This window comes from Leguminivora glycinivorella, chromosome 10 (genome assembly GCF_023078275.1).
Source record: "Leguminivora glycinivorella isolate SPB_JAAS2020 chromosome 10, LegGlyc_1.1, whole genome shotgun sequence".
NCBI classification, from domain to species: Eukaryota; Metazoa; Arthropoda; class Insecta; order Lepidoptera; family Tortricidae; genus Leguminivora; species Leguminivora glycinivorella.
In genome coordinates, this window is record NC_062980.1 from 21,105,692 (window position 1) to 21,125,948 (window position 20,257).

Sequence of the window (20,257 nt, forward strand, 5' to 3'; positions counted from 1 at the left end):
TAAGAGATGTATAAAGTCTCTAATGTCATATTATTACTAACTATAATCAATACATAAAGAAAGTGCAAACAGATACAAAGATAAAAGAAATCTATAATACTTCAATAGTTGTAAAAGACTGAATATTACAAGTAAAAATATTATACTTAATCAAATAATCCATGGAGATGTATAGCGTCTCCAAGAGTCAAATTTTATAAAATTAAAATATTTAAAAGTAAAAACCTTTGTCAAATAATACAAAAAAAAAATACAGAAAATGAACAGCTAAATTACACATTTCAAGAGATGTACAAGTCTCTAGTTGTCAATCATTAAAGAACAAATCAAGTTTACAAATAAGGGTCAATCAAGGTTACAAATTAAGTTTAAAAATATAATCAAAATCTCAGAGATGTATAAGGTCTCTAAGTGTCCAAAAAACTAACATTAACTTAATCAAACGACAACAAGGTCATTAAAGTAAGGAATCTATTTTAAAATAAAATATAATCAAAATCTCAGAGATGTATAAAGTCTCTAAGTGTCCAAAAGCTAAAATTAACTAAATTAAACGACAACGTGATGGTCTCTAGTGTCATCCTTAAGACATTACTTACTTAAGTTTAATTCTTACAAGAACCGAATGTAGTGTCTCGCAATCCGCTCAAAAGTAAAGTTAAATAATCTAACAAAACATGTGGCCCAGGTAAGCTTGAACAGACCAGTCTCCACAAACAGCACCCGTTCACGAGTATGACGCGTATCTCAGCCATCGCCTCCCTCAACCTCCATTCGGGAAGGTGGCGACCCGATCAACACGCCACCGTAAGCAAAGACTTTTAAGCGAGCATGACATGTTCAAGCTAACAGCAAATTGACAAAAGAAAAATCGACACAGTGAAACACGACATTAAGCTTGTAGGTGACATTAAAGAGGGCAACAATGCCTAGTATAGCTATACATAACTAATTACATGCTCAACGTGACTTAGAGATGTAAAGGTCTCTAAGGGTCAGTGTACTATCATACTTTAAATAAATTTTATATTACTACGCTATATAATGAAAACAAAAATCTTAGAGGTGTATAAGGTCTCTAAGCGTCCTACTAACATAACTAATGATACAATACAATCACATGAGAAAAATTACGCTGTGTCATTTTTACTGGATACTAGTACGGTTGTATTACAAACTTCTGCTACCATAATCAAGCTACTGGCTTAAAGGCATTTTTATCATCTATAAAATCATTTACCGTATAGTAAGCTTTACCTAGCAAACAGCGCTTAACATGTGACTTAAATTTGCCGAGTGGCAAGTTCACTACATCAATGGGGATTTTGTTATAAAAACGTGTACAGTTCCCAACGAAAGACGTACTAACCTTACGGAGACGGTGGAAGGGCACGGCAAGTTTATGTTTGTTTCTAGTGTTATAGTTATGGATATCACTGTTAAGCTTGTATTCATGGATGTTTTTCCTAGCATACATAATATTCTCAAGTATGTACTGAGAGGCAACGGTAAGAATGTTCACCTCTTTGAATTTCTCTCTTAGGGAAGCTCGAGCGCCCAGTCCATATATGGAACGTACAGCTCGCTTTTGCAGCACAAATATCGTCTGAATATCTGCGGCTTTACCCCATAACAGAATTCCATACGACATAACACCATGGAAGTAACCAAAGTATACCAGCCTGGCCGTCTCTACGTTTGTTAGCTGCCTGGCCGTCTCTACGTTTGTTAGTTGTTTTCTGCGTAACTCTCGCTCTTACTTCGTAGGTTAGAGCGTGATAGGCTACGACCAACGAAAAGAACGACCAGCATAGACCCGCTGAACTATCATTTATCACGTCACAGTTGTCCTGTACAGATTTTATGACCGTGTCATTCTTGCTCACATGCACTGTTGATTTGTGACACGGTTCCATAGAGAGCCTGATTCGGATTTACACATTTTAGATGGTTTCCTTGCCCGATCAGATACCGGATGTCGGATTAAAGTAAAATGTAAAATGAGAAAAAAACGGACTTTATAACAATTCACTCTACTCATCTTGTTTTTTTTTTCTCACAGGCTTCAAACGTCCGACATCGGAAAAGCTACTAATAACGGCGATAACGCCAACCATGTTGACTTGTTGAGACCCCGTCAGACCGTTTTCTTTTCACATTATCCGATCCCATATCGGATGTCGGAAGGATTTCAATAGAAAAAATTCAAGATGGCGCCTGTACTGTAAGGGATATCGGTCCGACATCCGATATCGGATCGGATAATGTGACAACGCACTCAGCTCTAGCCCCTTATTCTTAAACGTACTCGTACGTAAGTTGATAACTTTAGAGTACGTCTATGAATAGGGGGATAATACAATACAATACAATACAATACAATACTCTTTATTGCACACCTCACATAGTTTAATAATAATAATGATAATGTTTATAATGTTTATAGGGATAATGTTTGTTATAGTGTCCTGGATCGCTAAAAAGCGCCTCCGTTCACCTGCAATATGTTTCTCTATAAAACTGCAAATATATGTGACTATTTATTTATTTGTATGTTGCGCTGATTGGTTAATTTTAATTAAAATGGAAATAATCAAGGTATCAAAACCATTACAAGACTGTAACAAATCGTTCAGTACGAACCAGGTCCCGTTTGATATACTTTGATTTGTGCGTCGCTCGTAACATTAGTCCCATGATCTTTATGGTAAGCGTGTCGAAAATGAATTATGAACGTGTATACACGCATGGTTATAATTAATGGGACCGATAATGTGCGATAGTTGTAAGCCATTAATTTCATTTAGTTTCGGAGTGAAATGAACTAAATCTAAGGTCGGAATAGCTTTTATTTTTAAATGTTGTCCATAAATGTTCAGTTATAATTTTGAGAGCTTTTTCCAAGAATTTATTACTGTATTTAGATCAATTTCACTAAACATTTTACGAGATTTGTTTACGTATATTTGACAATTTCGGAAGTGGTTTCAAAATGAAAATCAATTTTACTATCCTATTTAACTACCTATTAATCAGCCAAAAGTTTTTGGAAATAACAAGTACCTATTTATGAAGAGGTGAGATTTATGCTAAACAATAATTAATAATAACCGTGAGAGTTTAATTCGATATTATGATCACTCACTCCTACACATATTATGGTCACTCAAGTCCTAATATACATCAGAGGAAATATAATCCATTTTAATACCAATAAAATTGAATTTACAAAACTTTACTTTCATATTCAATTTATTTTATTTACAAATAAGCTTACAGTAAACATCAAGCACTTTATACATTACTACATCATAATTTTCCGTCAGTGGCCATCTATTGTAATGTCTTCTGCGTTTTCTTTTATACGTAATGTTTACCGTCAGTTATACGACCGCTTAGAGGTTTATTATTGTCGTCGACAACTCGACATACAGTTAGTAACAGAGAATGCACTTGGACAGTAACCGCTATACCATTTCAACTGTATACTTCTGTGATTGTGGCCAATAACGTGCAGCTAGTGGGTCATACGTTTTACTGTGTACTTAGCTTGTTTGCGACTGCGTCAGTCTTGTAGGCATCGCAACGTTGAGAGAATATAAAGCTAAGGAAACATTTTTTCAGTACTTGAGACTTAAGTAAGGAAAGCGAGGATCCTTAAATGCAATAATTCTCGATAGATCCAGTCTTTAGATCCAAAATGGATGAACGAATCTTATTTTTCTATAGATCCAAATGTTATGTTGACAATTAGATACTGGATCTACAGGGAAAATACTTAGTAACGTTAGATCCATTAAGTTCTACTATGATCCAAATGGCTCTAAAGAGAATAGAAGCAATCATTGGAAATGCACTTCAAGGCACAACAAACCTTAATTTTTCTTTTCTGCATGGGACCCTCTCTTAATGTGTGTTTAGCTGAACATTATTACGTAGGTACTTGCTGTATCTCTCTCGCTCTCCCGTATTGGCACGACAATGCCAGACTGCGTTTTGATCTGCGTCTAGCGTCAACGATTGCCATTTTGGACAATAGACATGGTAAATGACTCACGTTGCGTATAGAACCATAAGCCATTCTCTTAGTCTCCATCGATCTACCGCGTTAGTGCGACATAGGTAGTTGCATATCGCTGGCTATGTCTAAGGGGCCTCTCTTTTTTAAACAGGTGTTTCACCGTTGTTTTTAAACTGCTTAAGCTGTTCTAATCTACATGATTGGCCGGTTGAGTCGTTAATGGCCGGACGTTAAAACCACTCGCCGTACGGTTTACGCTGCTCATGTTGTTGTCCTATTAGGTCTGCCGCACACTACGATATTTCACTAGTTGAACTAGCATGAGTGATGATGATGATGATGTGTTCCTGTTATCCCTCACTAGGGACATAGGGCTCTTAGAAGAATCTTCCACTTTTCACGATCCTGGGCGACTGCTTCCAAATCCTTCCAGCCTAGTCCACTTGCGCCAGCCTCCTTCTCCACTGACCGCCTCCACGTGGTACAAGGCCGCCCCGACCGTCTACTGCCAGGTGATTGCCAGCAGAGACCCTGCTTGGACAGGTGGTTCAGGTGGTTGTCTGCTCTGCGTAGCACGTGTCCTATCCATCGCCACTTCCGTGCGCGTATTTCCTGGCCTACGAGTTTTTGTCCCGTCATCTGCCACAATCTAGCGTTTGAAATAGTTGTCGGCCAGTAAATACCCAAGATGCGCCGGAGACACTTGTTAATAAACACCTGCAACCGATTGGTGATGTCCTTCCTCACAAGCCATGTTTCGCAACTGTACAAAAGGACCGACTTGACGTTAGAGTTGAACATTCTAATTTTAGTACCCCGAGTTATTACGGCGGACGTCCAAACAGGCTTCAGCTGGGCATACGCTGCTCTCGCTTTATTGATGCGCGTCTCAACATCACTCTCCGCTCCCCCTGAAGGATCGACCACGCTCCCTAGGTACGTAAAACGAACTAGCATGAGTAACGTAAGTAATCGTTGCATGTTGAATTGGAGTCTTTAGATAAGCTTACTTTAAATCCTTCATATTGATGAGAGATCGCCACCTGTCTTCTTCCACAGCCTCTTGCCTGTCACTGACTTGAAGCTGACGCTGATCCGTCGCCACACTGTCCTCCCAGCGAGCAATCCCAGGTATAATATTAATTACTACGCCGCGGTCCCGGGTTCGAATCCCGGTAAGGGCATTTATTTATGTGATGAGCATAGATATTTGTTCCTGAGTCATGGATGTTTTCTATGTATATAAGTATTTGTATATTATATATATCGTTGTCTGAGTACCTGCAACGCAGGCTATCTTGAGCTTACCGTGGGACTCAGTCAATCTGTGTAAGAATGTCCTATAATATTTATTTATTTATTTAATCTTATTTTCAACCTTAGGTACCTATCTGCCCACCTGTTGTTACTAAAACCAAATTTGCTGCTTGATCTATGAAGTTAATAATTGCGTGTTTTAAAAAAAAGTGGCCATGTACGAAACTTTTACACATGAATTTAGCCGCATATTGATTTAATTCATGCATTAATTTGATTGAAATATATTTTCCGACACATGTATGTATATTAATTTGTGTTGTCAACATTTAGGAAGCATGATTCCTCGTTTCTGAAAGAACGTGGTCTCAAAGGATTCACAGTTCGGCACGTCAAAGCGGCTATTCATTCTAAATTTCGAAATGCTCTAAGGAGAATCCTTGATGCTCGTTATTTTGATGAGTAACGTATCTACGAAGGACGGGCTTTGCTTCTTTGACGGGACCATAATCATTTGGAGCCAGATATATAGACGCGTGTGTTATTTGAGGCAATCAGGTGGAAATGTTTAGAACCTAACATATTAGAAGGGTGTATAGGTGACTCTTTGACAGCTAACGACATCAACTAACGGGTGCTGCTACGGCAAAGTTACTTTCGAGCAGTTTGATAAGTTCTCGACGAGATAAACACGATATGAGTAGCGTTTAAAATGAAAAATATCCATTTTTTACGTAAAGCCCAAACTGCTAGTCCAAAGCAATATCTCTGGTCTTGCTAATGCCCATGGGTTGATTGCAAAATTATTATCATTAATATTGGCCACACGCTTTGCAGATGATAGAAGCAGCGTCCAAATGCTAAGCGTCCACCGATCCACGCCGTACATACCGCAATATCAGTGGACAAAATGCAATGCGTACGATCATAGATATACATATGCTCTGAGCGTAGGATACAGACAGAGATCTAGCTTAAGCTATTTTGACTGCGATATGTACAAGCCAATGGCCAACGTCTTGCTGCCTTGACTCTTGGGGTGGTTCAGCAGTTTTGCAAAGTGACTTGAGTTGATCCAACTGTACCATTTGTATGGGCGCCACTAAATGTATTTGTTCGTTTGTCTCCCATATCAAAATGCGGTTTTGCGAAATAGAATAGACACTATTCATCATGTGCGGGGGCTCTTAGGCTGCTGCCTTGTTGTAAGCTGTAATTTTAAGTGAAAATAAAAGGACAGTTTGTGGCGGTCACGAACGTATATCCTGGGTTGTTTCATAGCTTTTATGATTATAGTTAGCTTTTGTGAGTAATTTAGCGAAAGTTAATTAAGGTTTTTATGCTTGTTGAAATTGTCAGGGTAGATGTTTTCAAATTGAAAATATGCTAGTGCCATTATCACGTCATTATAATTTATAGTGCAGAGAATAAGGCATCTGGGAGTGACGGACAGACAGACAGATGACCTCCTCTTGTTGTAGTCATAAACTTAAAAATGTATTCATTAAATTTTAATTTCCTCTAATTGTTTATCATAAATAAACGTATCATTTTATATCTACCACATACCAAAATATAATTCGTAATTACCGTGGCTTTGGAGCCTCATGGATAAATAATTATACATCTCCAGATTGCAAATTGATTACGCAAGCGGATGTCAGACAATTAACCGAAGATTAAATTCATACACAAATTTAAGGAATCTTCACCCGAAAAACATTTTTAAATACGAGTATTGTATAGTGTATATTACGGACCTAAGAGACCGGTCTGGCGCAGTCGGTAGTGACCCTGCCTGCTACGCCGCGGTCCCGGGTTCGAATCCCGGTAAGGGCATTTATTTGTGTGATGACTTGATGAGCACAGATATTTGTTGCTGAGTCATGGATGTTTACTATGTATATAAGTATTTATATATTATATAATATCGTTGTCTGAGTACTCACAACACAAGCCTACTTGAGCTTACCGTGGGCCTCAGTCAATCTGTGTAAGAATGTCCTATAATATTTATTTATTTATTTATTATTATTTATATATTTAATGTATCACTTTTCACTATTGACTCCCGATTCAACTACAAAAAAACTCGAAAACAGTTCAATAATTTGAATTATTTTATGCTCTTTACGTAGGTCTGACTAATGTGTTTAGGTAATAATTTCTAGGTATCAGATTATTAGAAATACCAGTTTCAAGCTCTGGTAGTCAAGTGAATCTGACCAATCACGTGTTGTCAGGATCAGGATAAAAAGACACCAACGCGCTACTATTGAAATAAATATGAACGCGTTGATGTCTTTTGTATTAAACACTTATCTACTAAGATAAAATGACGTTTTTTTGACCGCGGACGCAAAAACGGGGGTGTCTGTGGTTGTGTCTGTTTGTAGATCGTAGCTCCCGAACGGATGAACTGATTTAGATTTCGTGTTTTTTTGTTTGAAAGCTGAATTAGTCGGCAGTGTTCTTAGCCATGTTTAATGGAAATCGGTCCACTATGTCGATTTTTTTTCAGCATTTAGTTTTTTTGGTTAGGTTATTTTAATTCATAATTCATAATTTATTGCATAATAATCATGTGGTACAAGCAGGTGTTACAATAAGGTAAGTTCACACATGAACCCTGTTAGGGCACAGCAAGTATTCCTTAAAACTAAATTACAGCTAGGAAGTGCAGGTACATTCATAAAAATTACAATTATTATTCGCATTTTACTACTTATGTTTAAAGCATAAGGCTAAGCTGGTTTTATATGGTTTTAGTACATTTTATAATTGCATTATATTCGATAATTATTTATTAAACGACTTCAAAAAAGGAGGAGGTTCTCAATTCAACTGTTTTTTGAATTGAGAACCTGAATTGTTGTTTAATTAAAGGGACCCGGACCCTATGACGTCACATCGGATCCTCATTATCCAGATTGGAAAGCGGTTGCGCAGATGTCGGATAATTAAACAATGATTCACGCGACTGCACTCCCACGACTCGATATTGTAATAATTGTTGGGTAACCTGTCTTGATAGCGTGTGTTCACATTGGTGGTTTAATCGAGAATTTTATTTTTATTTAATACCAAAAGAATTAGCCCGGCTCACACAAATGAGTTATTCGGAACTTAATATATGCGAAATGTCATTTGATATTTTTCAGTCGCTTTTCGATAAAGGAAAACATCTTGAGGAAACCGGACTAATTCCAATAAGGTCTAGCTTACCCTTCGGGTTGGAAGGTCAGATGGCAGTCGCTTTCGTAAAACTATTGCCTACACCAAATCTTGGGATTAGTTGTCAAAAGCGGACCCCAGGCGACCATGAGCCGTGGCTATTGCCGGGATAACGCGAGGAGGATGATTATGACCAAACGAAATACGAGTAGCCTAACCACAAAATTTAAACTTTGAAAATAAAACCGGCCAAGAGCGTGTCGGGCCACGCTCAGTGTAGGGTTCCGTAGTTTTCCGTATTTTTCTCAAAAACTACTGAACTTATCAAGTTCAAAACAATTTTCCTAGAAAGTCTTTATAAAGTTCTACTTTTGTGATTTTTTTCATATTTTTTAAACATATTACGGTTCAAAAGTTAGAGGGCCCCGGGGGGACGCACTTTTTTTTCCTTTGGGAGCGATTATTTCCGAAAATACTAATATTATCAAAAAACCATCGTAGTAAACCCTTATTCATTTTTAAATACCTATCCAACAATATATCACACGTTGGGGTTGGAATGAAAAAAAAATATCAGCCCCCACTTTACATGTAGGGGGGGTACCCTAATAAAACATTTTTTTCCAGTTTTTATTTTTGCACTTTGTTGGCGTGATTGAAATACATATTAGTACCAAATTTCAGCTTTCTAGTGCTAACGGTTACTGAGATTATCCGCGGACGGACGGACGGACGGACGGACGGACGGACGGACGGACGGACGTCCGGACGGACAGACAGACATGGCGAAACTATAAGGGTTCCTAGTTGACTACGGAACCCTAAAAACCCGACACAGTGAACCGATTGCCATCAAACATGGCTATTAAGAACACTCCCGACTCAGCTTTCAAACAAAAAAAAAAAAACTAAATCTAAATTGGTTCATCCGACAGACAGACAGATACGTCTGAGCGTTCAGCAACGACGATGCGTAAGCGTATTTATACTAATGAGCGATTTTTAGTCGGCTATAGGTCTTCGGTCTGCGTACAGTCAACCAATGAGGAGGCACACTCAAAGGTGACAGATGGCGCCACCCTATTAGTCCATTGCACAGATAAAGAATTTCATACGTGAGAGCGAGAAGATGATATGTTTTTTCTCTCTCACACACATATGAGTGACAGTGACATGCCTAGGCACTTGCACAGGCGTCGGGCGGGATAAAATGTCAGTGTGCCTCCTCAATGGAACCCTAGGCCACTCTACAGCTTACAGCCATGTCAAAATGACAAGCAGTAACGGTCTAGTCACGACAATGGTCTAAGCGCGACAGCGGTGAGCGGCAGCCATACGTGCGAATGAAAAGTCCCATCGCTGATGTGTCTCGCTCCAATGTATGGATGCCGCTCACCGCTGTCGCGCTTAGACCAATGTCGTGGAGCCGTAAGAGATTTCTTACAATCTGATTTATAACGTGACTATGACATAGTCCTACAGCGGCCTAGGGTTCCAATTGGTTGACTGTACCTTTGTTGTAGGCAGACCTTTAGAACAGATGCGCTCAAAAGCCGATGACGCGTGGTTACGTGTCTGTCGCGCTTGCGCTTTTACGTCATTCATAACATTATTCATTCCTACACCAACTCTTATTTCTATAACTTTTAATATTACGATAATTTTCCAAATATGGGTCGACCGGCTGGTGGCCGTCCGGCGGGTCGACCCAGGTATCGCTGGGAGGTCAGTGTAGTGGCGGATCTGCGTCGGCTTCAAGTCAGTGACTGGCAAGAGGCTGCGCAGGATCCGGACAGGTGGCGATCTCTCGTTTCGGAGGCCAAGGTTCACTTTTGATCACCGAGCCTAAATTGTTAGTTAGTTTATCAAATATTGAAGCAATTCCACGTACGGCAATGGGTGTACATAACTCCTACTGTGAGGATTGATTTGACGTTTGAGAATTTACTCGATAACAAAAAAATCACGGGAAGTCATGTATGTATACGTATGTGTAGTCATGTGTAACTTTCGTATCGTAAGAGGAAACCCGAGGAAAAGGTGGACGGACTGTGAGAGATGAATTAAACAAAAGCAAGTGGTAACCGTTTGAGAGCGCTGTTGAATTTCTCCATACAATGAATATCATTTTCCGTGACGTTTAAGATATCGAGTACCTACAGATGTAGTGAGAATAGGGTTTCCTTCGTATTTTTCCGGAAACGTTCGTATTTGTCGATGTCAGTACATCTTATACTGACACTGACTGAAATAGCATGACACGTTCGTACGTTTCCGTAACAATACGAAGGCAAATAGTTATCGCACTACGTCTGTAACGTGTTATATTAAACATGTAAAATCGGGTAACTTGCGTAAAATTGTCGAAGATCGCTCGACATGTATCGCTCCGTAACGAGGATCATTTTCGTTGAGCACGCGCGATGCTCATGGTATCCTGGCGCAGACTGCGGGCCGCAGCTTTCTGCGGCCGTTGACTCGGCGCGGGGGTCGGTGTTTAATGTCAGTGTCTCAAGGTAGTTTTGTTATTAAAATTGCTGTAACGTGTTCTTTATCGTCGAAAACCCGTGGTACGGGCTCTGAACGGTTGGTATGAAAACGTTTGGAATTGCTTTCTGGTTACACACCAATAGTATTTACTGATTAATGTTTAACATTCAATGTTTGTATTTATTTGGAATAGTCTTTGTTGACTATTTTGACAGCTTTAATTTACTTTACTAATTTTATTATTCTTGTTGTTTCAGGTAATGTCAATGTGTGTTAGGTGATGCTGAGAATCTAAAAAGGTAAAAATATTTTTTTTTTGTAATTTTATGGCCTGGTAACTAGAAAGGTAAAAATAAGTGAAAGTAAAGTGTTGAAACAGCAGAGATCTAAATTACGCTAATAATTTGTTACCTGATGTTACTGAAAATTTAACGTGTTATAATATAATAGTACATTGTGTGTTAAGGGCGGAAACTCGAGTTATTAAAGCCCTCGGCCTTCGGCGTCGGGCTTCAAACAGCCTCTCGTTTATAATCCTTCAGCCGCCCCTGATATACACAATGTTTTTCATCACACTAGTTCTTTTCCTTTTTTTTCTCTTCTTCTTCTTGGCTGGACACGCTATTGCGTATCTTGACATCAAATTGTAATAATTACATAGGTATATATATATACATTATACACATTCCTAAGCTTGGCTGTGGCTGTAGGTACTTGCACGTTTGTAAGATAGGAAAGATTTTGGTTTTAATCTGTTTTTTATAAGTGAGAACCTGTAATTGGCTTTGTAATTTTATTTTGGATTGTATTGATAACTTCAGCTGTTGGTTTTCCATGTATGTAATAAAAAATAAAATAAATAAATAAATAAATCACACTCGCGAAGTAATAACCACATTTTAAACTACTTATAAAGTATTGAAATACCTACGCTGACATTTCGAACATTCGTCCGCCATCTTGTAATATTTGACAGGTTGTGGAAGGCCCCACCCAGGTATTCACTTTACCGCCCTAGGGCGGTAAAATAGCTCATTACGTATCAGTATGCAGGTATGTAATAACACCGTTTACAAGCGAGTGTGATGAAATAGTTATTTGTTATACAAGGGGGCAAAGTTGTATTTTAACGCAGAGTGTGGAATTAAAAAACGAGCAAGTGAAAGGATGCTATAGTTGAACCACGAGCGAAGCGAGTGGTTCGAGAATAGAATCCTGAACTTGCGAGTTTCTTAACACACGAGAAGTAAAATACATTTGCACGCGAGTGTAACACAAAACTTTTCCCCTCACTATAGCGAGGAAACTACAACGCAAAAAATGCGTTTATCACTGCTTCCAGTAGTTCCACAGGTGGTATATCATCTTTATTACTAGATTCACCTACTTTTATCAATTTTAAAGCAGTTAATTTGACTTTATTCAAGGTCAAATTACTTTACCCACTAGTGGATAAAATGCGTTTTTACCCACTGGTATTAAATGACAAAACACGTGTTTCCGAGCTAGTGAGGGGAAAAATATATTACTAACGCGTCCATATAAAAAAGAACATACAAAAATAAAGCACTTCCCTTTAACTGCGGTATACTACATGCAACACCGTACCTTTTTTTTTTTTTTTCACGGAGTGGGAATGCTGTTGCGCACGCTGTGTGGGACTCGCCGTTGCTTTCCCTTCTCCTGACGAGAAGGGGAGAAACGGCCCTACCCACTAAACCCACTCCGGCATTTCACCCTCTTTTCCGTTGTGAGAGCGCACTGGGTTCGGAACGTTTCACTTCACCACTGCGCTCTCCGGTAGCCCTGACCAGGGCACCCGCATCGTAAAGGAGGATCGGAAACGCTTGATCCCCCTTCCCGGCATCACATATGGGGCATGGCCCCTCTAGGGCTCGAGGCGAGCGTACGCTCTCCGCCTTAGACCCTGCCGCTTTCGTCGTAGCGGAGGAGCGTCAACAGCTGCCTCTCGCTCTCCCTCTGCTTCCTCCTTCCGCGACATGACTGCTTCGCAGAAGGAGGCCACCGCCTTCCATTTTCTCTCGCTACCCAGCATAGTCTCTACTACGCCGCGTAGCGAGAGGTCCGCCGCTCCCGTCTCTGCCCTGAGGGTAGCTCTTTCCACGGCCCAACGAGTGCACTCTTCCAGAGTGTGTTGGGCCGTGTCGTCCGCCACACCGCACTCGTGGCACTGAGGCCGCGGTTCTCTCTGTATTTTATGCAGATAGTGTCCGAAACACCCGTGTCCGGACACTATCTGCGTGACCCGATAAGTCAGGGCGCCCTTCCTCCGATCAACCCACCTGTCCATTACTGGGAGAATAGCCTCTATAGTTCCGGTTCCATAGTGGCTATCCTCCAAGGTAACCCTCCACCTCTGACGCAGGCGCTCCGCGGCTGTTCTTGACGTTCTTTCGGCCTCCTCCGCGTCCGGGAGCTCGTCACGCCCTCTGGCTTCTGCCCTCAGTCGGTATCTCTCCGCTAGTACCTCTGCCTCCAACTCCCAGGGTGGAGTGCTGGCGAGGAGGCATACCGCTGCGTAAGAGGTAGTACGGTAGGCCCTCACCATCCGCTGAGCTACGAACTTCTGGGGCCGCCGGAGCAATACCTTTGCGCGTCTTGTCAGGTATCCAGACCAAATCGGTGCACCATAGAGCGCCATACTCCGGACGACTCCTGCGTATAACCGCCTACATGGAGCATTCGGCCCCCCCAGATTAGGCAGTAGGCGACCCAAGGCCGAAGCAGCACCTACAAGACGGGGAGTCAGTCTAGCAAAATGCTCCTCGAAGGTCCACTTCCTATCCAGGACAAGGCCCAGGTACTTAATGTGGGCTCTGACCTGGACAGACTCACCTCCCACCCTGACTGAAGTGCCCTCCGGCAACTGTCCCCACCCTCTCGTCCGTCCGAGGACCATGGCCTCGGTCTTTGGCAGGGCGACTCGTAGCCCCAGGAGTTTTATGCGTTGCACCGTAAGCTCGGTCGCCACCGCCGCCCTCCTGAGTAGCTCGTCCAGCTCCTTTCCCCGTACGGCCACCAGTGTGTCGTCCGCGTAGCACACGGTGATCATGCGGGGAAGCTGCACCCCTCGGATCACCCAGTCGTAGCCGAGGTTCCACAGAAGGGGACCCAGCACAGAGCCCTGGGGAACCCCGCATGTCATCGCCCTCGCACTCCGAACACCCCTCTGCTCATAAAGCACTACCCGCCCCGTCAGGTAATGCTCCACCACGCGCGTCAGATAACGGGGTACTCCATGGTAACGGAGTGCCTCACCAATGACGGTGTAGGGTAGGGACCCGAATGCGTTTGCGATGTCTAGTGACACCGCAACCACTCCCTCCCTCTGGCTGGCTGCTAGCACCCCGAAGTCCCTCAGAGCGGCTACAGCGTCTATGGTGGACCGTCCTCTGCGGAACCCGAATTGGCAAGCATGTATATTCGGGCCCGTTTCCACTAGGTGCCGCTGAATACGGGAGGCCAGAATTCGCTCAAATAGCTTCCCGACCTCATCCAGCAGCACGATGGGGCGGTAGCCGTTGGGGGAGTCTGGTGGTCGCCCCTCCTTGCGTAATAGGCACAATCGCCCCTCCTTCCAGCATCTCGGGAAGCGCCCTTCCTCAAGGCAGTTTTCTAAGAGGGATTTGAGGTGATTCCCAAGATACTTAAGTGCCACGAAAAGCACTTTTCCTGGCACTCCGTCCGGCCCCGGCGCTTTGCGTGTAGCCCTGACCCGATTCGTAGCCCTACATAACTATTCAAAGAAGTAAACATGAACATTATTACATAACGATCCACAAATGTGATTATGCTCAGGTGACAATTTTAGTAGCTACGTACAAATAAACGCCCGATGTGATATGATAAAATAACCAAATATATCCACCCATACATATTGTCCGCTAATGGAAACGCCACGCGCACGCTGAGTAATCGTCCAAGACTTTAGTGGGTCAAGGGTTGTCTTTGCTAGATGCCAACTCCGCTAAATCGGGTTCATTATGCGGACTGCCGTGTGTGATTTTATTGAAATTGGGCAATGCTTTGCAGTAGTATGGCTTTGTTTTAAGCGGCGGCGATTTTAAAAGCTGTCAAGGACCAGAAATGTATGACTACGCACCATGTTGCGGATTTTCATGAAAACTATTTTCTTCATACTAAACTGAAGTGTCCTCATACATCAGAATAACAGCGCCCTCCTGACAATAATCATAATTATATTTCTGGTCAGACTTTACTAAGAATGTAAAAAAATATCGATATTATAGTAAGTATTTTAATTTTGGAATAGTTACAAAGCATCAACCAAATCCACAGCGCAAGCTTCGGCAGCAGTTGTTACTTGTTAGTGAAATTGTTTTTGTTTATTAAATTCAATGTTACGCAGTACTTTTTCTATTTTGCCAATTCGCTGTCGTTCTTATATTTTTCTATTTCGTCTTCGAGACCAGCATATTTTGCAGTTATATGACTTTGGAGATTTTTGTCTTCGTGGGAGATATTAAAAAGTTCGTTTAATGTAGAAAATTTAAGTAGATGGGTACAACTAACGTGCTAATGTTACTTGTCTACACTAAGATAAATTTTGCAACTAAGTAACAACCGTAAACTTAAAACTTGTGAAATTATTTGCTAGTTACCGTACTAAGTAATCTGCAACTAACCCAAGTTAACCGTCAGCCGTCTTCAAAGCAATATTAAGTGAAAACTAAGTCTGGTTAATGCGCACTCGACCTCAGACACTAAAGTTGTGACTTTTGGAACTCATAAGTGTCAGAAGTTAACTCTGTGCTAATAGTGTTGTGAGAGACTCGAGTCTCTATGGACTCGTTTCTACGAAAATGGAAAACAAAGTTTCTGTAGTTAAGATATCAGTATTTTTATTCTTCGTGACAAAAGCAAAGTATATCACGAGTTTAGACGTTTTAGAATATGTTAATAGATCGCGAAAACCAGAAAAAGTCAGACTCTTGATTTTCGATTTTGGTGTACAATGTCATGTCATTTACTTGAGTCAAATAAAATTATTATCGACTACTTTTTTACAATTCTTGCATTTATTTATCCAGCATTTTCTCATCGAAAGAAAGAAAAAAAAACAAAGAAATGCGTGATACATTTTCTTATCGGTTATTGATTATTAATTATTTAGCTCAGTGAAAAAGATTTAAATTAAAACCTAGTCTATTAGTTTTAGTATTTGCTAGCGGTGGTACCTATATATCCTATTTAACATGCCTATTAACATTACGTGTATTTGAGACCATTAAACCACAAAACCACATACGTTGTCAATAACCGATTCTCGATTAGAGTCTTTTGATTATGAGTCTAATAATGTAGACTCATAATCAGAAGACTCGATCTTATCCCAACTCTAGTGCTTACTTATTTTCCGCGACGCGTCGTAGCTACTTCTGTTTTCAAAATTAGGTTCTGGCGGCAATCTTTGTAATAAGTTGCTGATTTGTGGTGTGAAGTTGGACGTGTGGTGGGTAAATTGAATATGTTCCTGGTGCCGTAGCCGAACCAGCCGAGCCAGACCTGTTCGTCGCCTTGCTATTGCCTGTTTGCCCCACCCAACCATACACAGGCTGGTACCGACTCCAAAAAGAATTGATTTGTTTATAATTTGGATGTTTAGCTTATTGCAATACGATAAGAAATCTGAATTGAAAGGTTTATTATTTTTGGCTTTTTAGTTTCTCCGTGTTTTGTAACGCGCTTATTTTTGAAGGCGGTTTTATTTTTTGTTAAAAAGTTTATTTATTTATTGATTTTTAGTGGTTCCTAGTGATATTATATGTATCAGTCCGAATACATGTACAGTAGTGAAAGAATTATCCTTAAACTCCTAACCATTGAGGAGTTGACCTTCCATCATCAGCTCAGCCACATAAAATTATTACCATCAGACGTAAATACTGGTGTACCTTTTTAAAAATAGACTAAAAACATTACATGTGCCTATAACATTTGAAGAGTTCCCTCGATTTCTCCAGGATCCCATCATCAGACCCTGACTTGGTGCCAATGGGACCATCTCGGGGTTATACCGGTTCGATCAAAAAAAAAATTTTGAAAATCGGTCCACGATTCTCGGAGATATCGAATAACATACATACAAAAAAAAAAAAAAAAAAAAAAAAAAAAACATTCAGTCGAATTGAGAACCTCCTCCTTTTTTGAAGTCGGTTAAAAATAAAAGTAAAACACACTGAAATAATTGTAAAACATCAATAAAATGCATTTTATACCGTATAATATTTTTTTATAGCTTAATAGTCAAATGTTAGTTGTGCAAAAAAAATCCTTGGCTGATTGAAACATCCTTTGCCTGAAGTATTGTACGAATTATGTTATTTTTTAAAACTAAATCCATTACTCCCTTGGGAATAAAATAGTACATTATTCTTCAGTACACGTAGACGCAATGAGACCTTTAATGTGATGAAAAATGCCTTATTGATTTCAATTTTATAGTAATAAGATTTAGACCCAGAGCCCAGGCCCGATAGATACATACCTCCCAGATGGCAACTACATCCAGGCCTACGCCGACGATATTCTCCTCATCTGCACAGCCCAAAACAAACAACTATTACAAACTAACGCAAACCGTATCTTGCAACTCATATCACGTTGGGGCTCGGAAAATTACCTTAAATTTGGACCAGAAAAAACACAAATGATCACCTGCACCCCTAAAGCTAAGACATGCACTCTTTTTATGGATAACATAGCTCTACAATTTTCGAACAAATTAAAACTGCTCGGAGTAGTAATTGATGAAAAGTTTAAATTTACCAGTCACTGCGAGTATATCATTAAAAAGGCGCAGAAGTTATTTGGCAAACTATGCCATTTTATTCGACCCACATGGGGTGTTCACTCCGCCAATATATCTATAATCTATGAACACGTAATTGAACCCACTATAACGTATGCCGCGGAGATTTGGAGTAGCGCGACTAAATATAAAAAAGTTACCAACGCCCTACTCAGCCTACAAAGAGGGTTTGCTATTAAAATTATCCGAGGCTTCCGTACGCTCCCTACCATCGCCTCCATAGCCTTAGCAGACCTCACCCCACTTCATCTGAAAGTCAAGGAAATTGCAGAAATTAACCAAACCAAACGCACCGGAATCAGCAAACACCTAGACTCAGATATTACTCTAGATATGAAAATACATCCAGCAAAATTACTTCACCCGTCCCAAAGAATATCATTAGAGATAAGCAAAGTGAACAACACTCAGGACCTCGAGATCTATAATACTACAGACATGCATCACATTTACACCGACGGCAGCAAACACGACGGCGGAGTTGGCGCAGCGTTTGTCATATACTATCCAGACGGCAAGAGAAATGTCAAGCAGATAAAACTACATGAACTTTGCACGGCCTTCCAGGCAGAATGTATTGCTATAGAGGCAGCCTGCGAAACATCCCTAGAATTAAAACTCCAAAATATAACCATCTTCTCCGACTCCATGGCAGCTCTTCAAGAAATCACTAACAGAAGCAGCACCAACCACACCGTTAACAAAATCCACATGACAATTAAACTGTTACAACAGACTGGCTCCATATCTTTCTGCTGGATCAAAGCACACGTGGGAATCTCAGGAAATGAGGATGCTGACAGAGAAGCGAAAATTGCTGCCACCCTTCATAAGACTCCTGACTTCGACCGGATCCCCATATCTCACATAAAACGCCTTTGCCGAACAGAGACAAAAGAAACTCACAAAAACATATATATCAGCTCTACCACCGGACTACACTTAAAAAACTGGCTACCAACATTAGACGACATCCAAAATCTCAGAAATAAGATCACGCTATCATTCCACCTCACCCAAATTCTCACCGGTCACGGCTATCACAAAACATACCTCCATCGCTTCAATATCACCCCCGACGACCTATGTCCATGCGACCAAACCACCCCACAATCCATAGATCATCTCCTCAAATATTGCCCTAAATTTATGAACCCACGTCTCGACCACGAAATTATCTGTCAAAACCTCAAAATTGACCCTTATAACCTTTTGGAAATCATTACAAAAAACTCAACTTTGGAATCATTCTGTAAATTTATCACTTATATAGTCAACAAACTCAAAAAATTCAACGGTACATAACTCATTATCGCTCATTTATTCATCATTTTCATCACTACATTATTCCACAAATTTCATCAACTAATACAGATAGATTACCTATGAATACGGAAAAAAAAAAAAAAGATTTATTGAATTCAGCCGCCCGTATCATTCGCGGGGACTGGACTCGGAAGTCATAGATCAATAAAAAAAAAAAAAAAAGCCCAGGCCCGCCAGACCTTCCTCAAATTCTCAAGGATGAAACTTTGGGACAATGTAGAGTTCATATCGGCGGTTAATGTGTGCATATTTTCTAGTTCGGCCCATCGGCCAATTTTTTGCTATCAAGTGATGAAGGTGAAAAAAAAAAGTGCTTACTTTCCTTAAATTCTCAAGGCTGATTTTTATATATGTGTTAGAGCACGTTGTTAGAAATTGGTTTTCATCAATGCCAGACCGTTTCCGCCGGCCATAACTTTTGCCAGACGCGACAAAGTTGGCAAAAAACGACTCTAATTTACCTCATTTTCTCAAGCCTGATTTTGATATATGATACGCAGGGACCTATAACTAGACCGTTTGTAAGCAGCCAGACCAATCGGATGGACCCAACCATCCGCCAGACCGACTTAAAGTTTCGATATGAGCATTAGTAGAATTGAAATATTCCGGGTCTATAAAAGCTAAAAACTTGAATTTTCTACATTAAGCTACGTGTATATTGTATACTTGACGTTATAAGCGACTTTCAAAAATTTTACTTCCAAGGAAATAAAAAAATGAAAGTTTATATGTGGTGCAAGATTAATTTTAAGCTATGAATTTTATTTACACTGCGTAAGTACATGTGTATTTTATTATAAATATAACTTTTACCAGACGCGACAAAGTTGGCAAAAAACGACTCTAACTTACCTCATTTTCTCAAGCCTGATTTTGGTATATGATACGCAGGGACCTGTAACCAGACCGTTTGTAAGCAGCCAGACCAATCGGATGGACCCAACCATCCGCCAGACCGACTTAAAGTTTCGATATGAGCATTAGTAGAATTGAAATATTCTGGGTCTATAAAAGCTAAAAACTTGAATTTTCTACATTAAGCTACGTGTATATTGTATACTTGACGTAATAAGCGACTTTAAAAAAAAAATTACTTCTAAGGAAATAAAAAAAATGAAAGTTTATATGTGGTG

At 40.3% G+C, this 20,257-nt stretch overlaps 1 protein-coding gene across 1 annotated transcript in view; it reads right to left on the reverse strand.

Moving 5' to 3' along the window:
* Positions 1-12,830: 12,830 nt before the first annotated feature.
* LOC125230433 overlaps positions 12,831-20,257 on the reverse strand; it is a 32,167-nt gene continuing 24,740 nt past the window's right edge. Inside the window, exons 2-3 of the mRNA XM_048135569.1 lie at positions 13,799-14,578; positions 12,831-13,477 (exon numbers count right to left, since the gene is read on the reverse strand). Of these exons, the coding sequence (XP_047991526.1) occupies positions 12,831-13,477; positions 13,799-14,578 (1,427 nt within the window). The remainder of the gene's footprint in view (positions 13,478-13,798; positions 14,579-20,257) is intronic.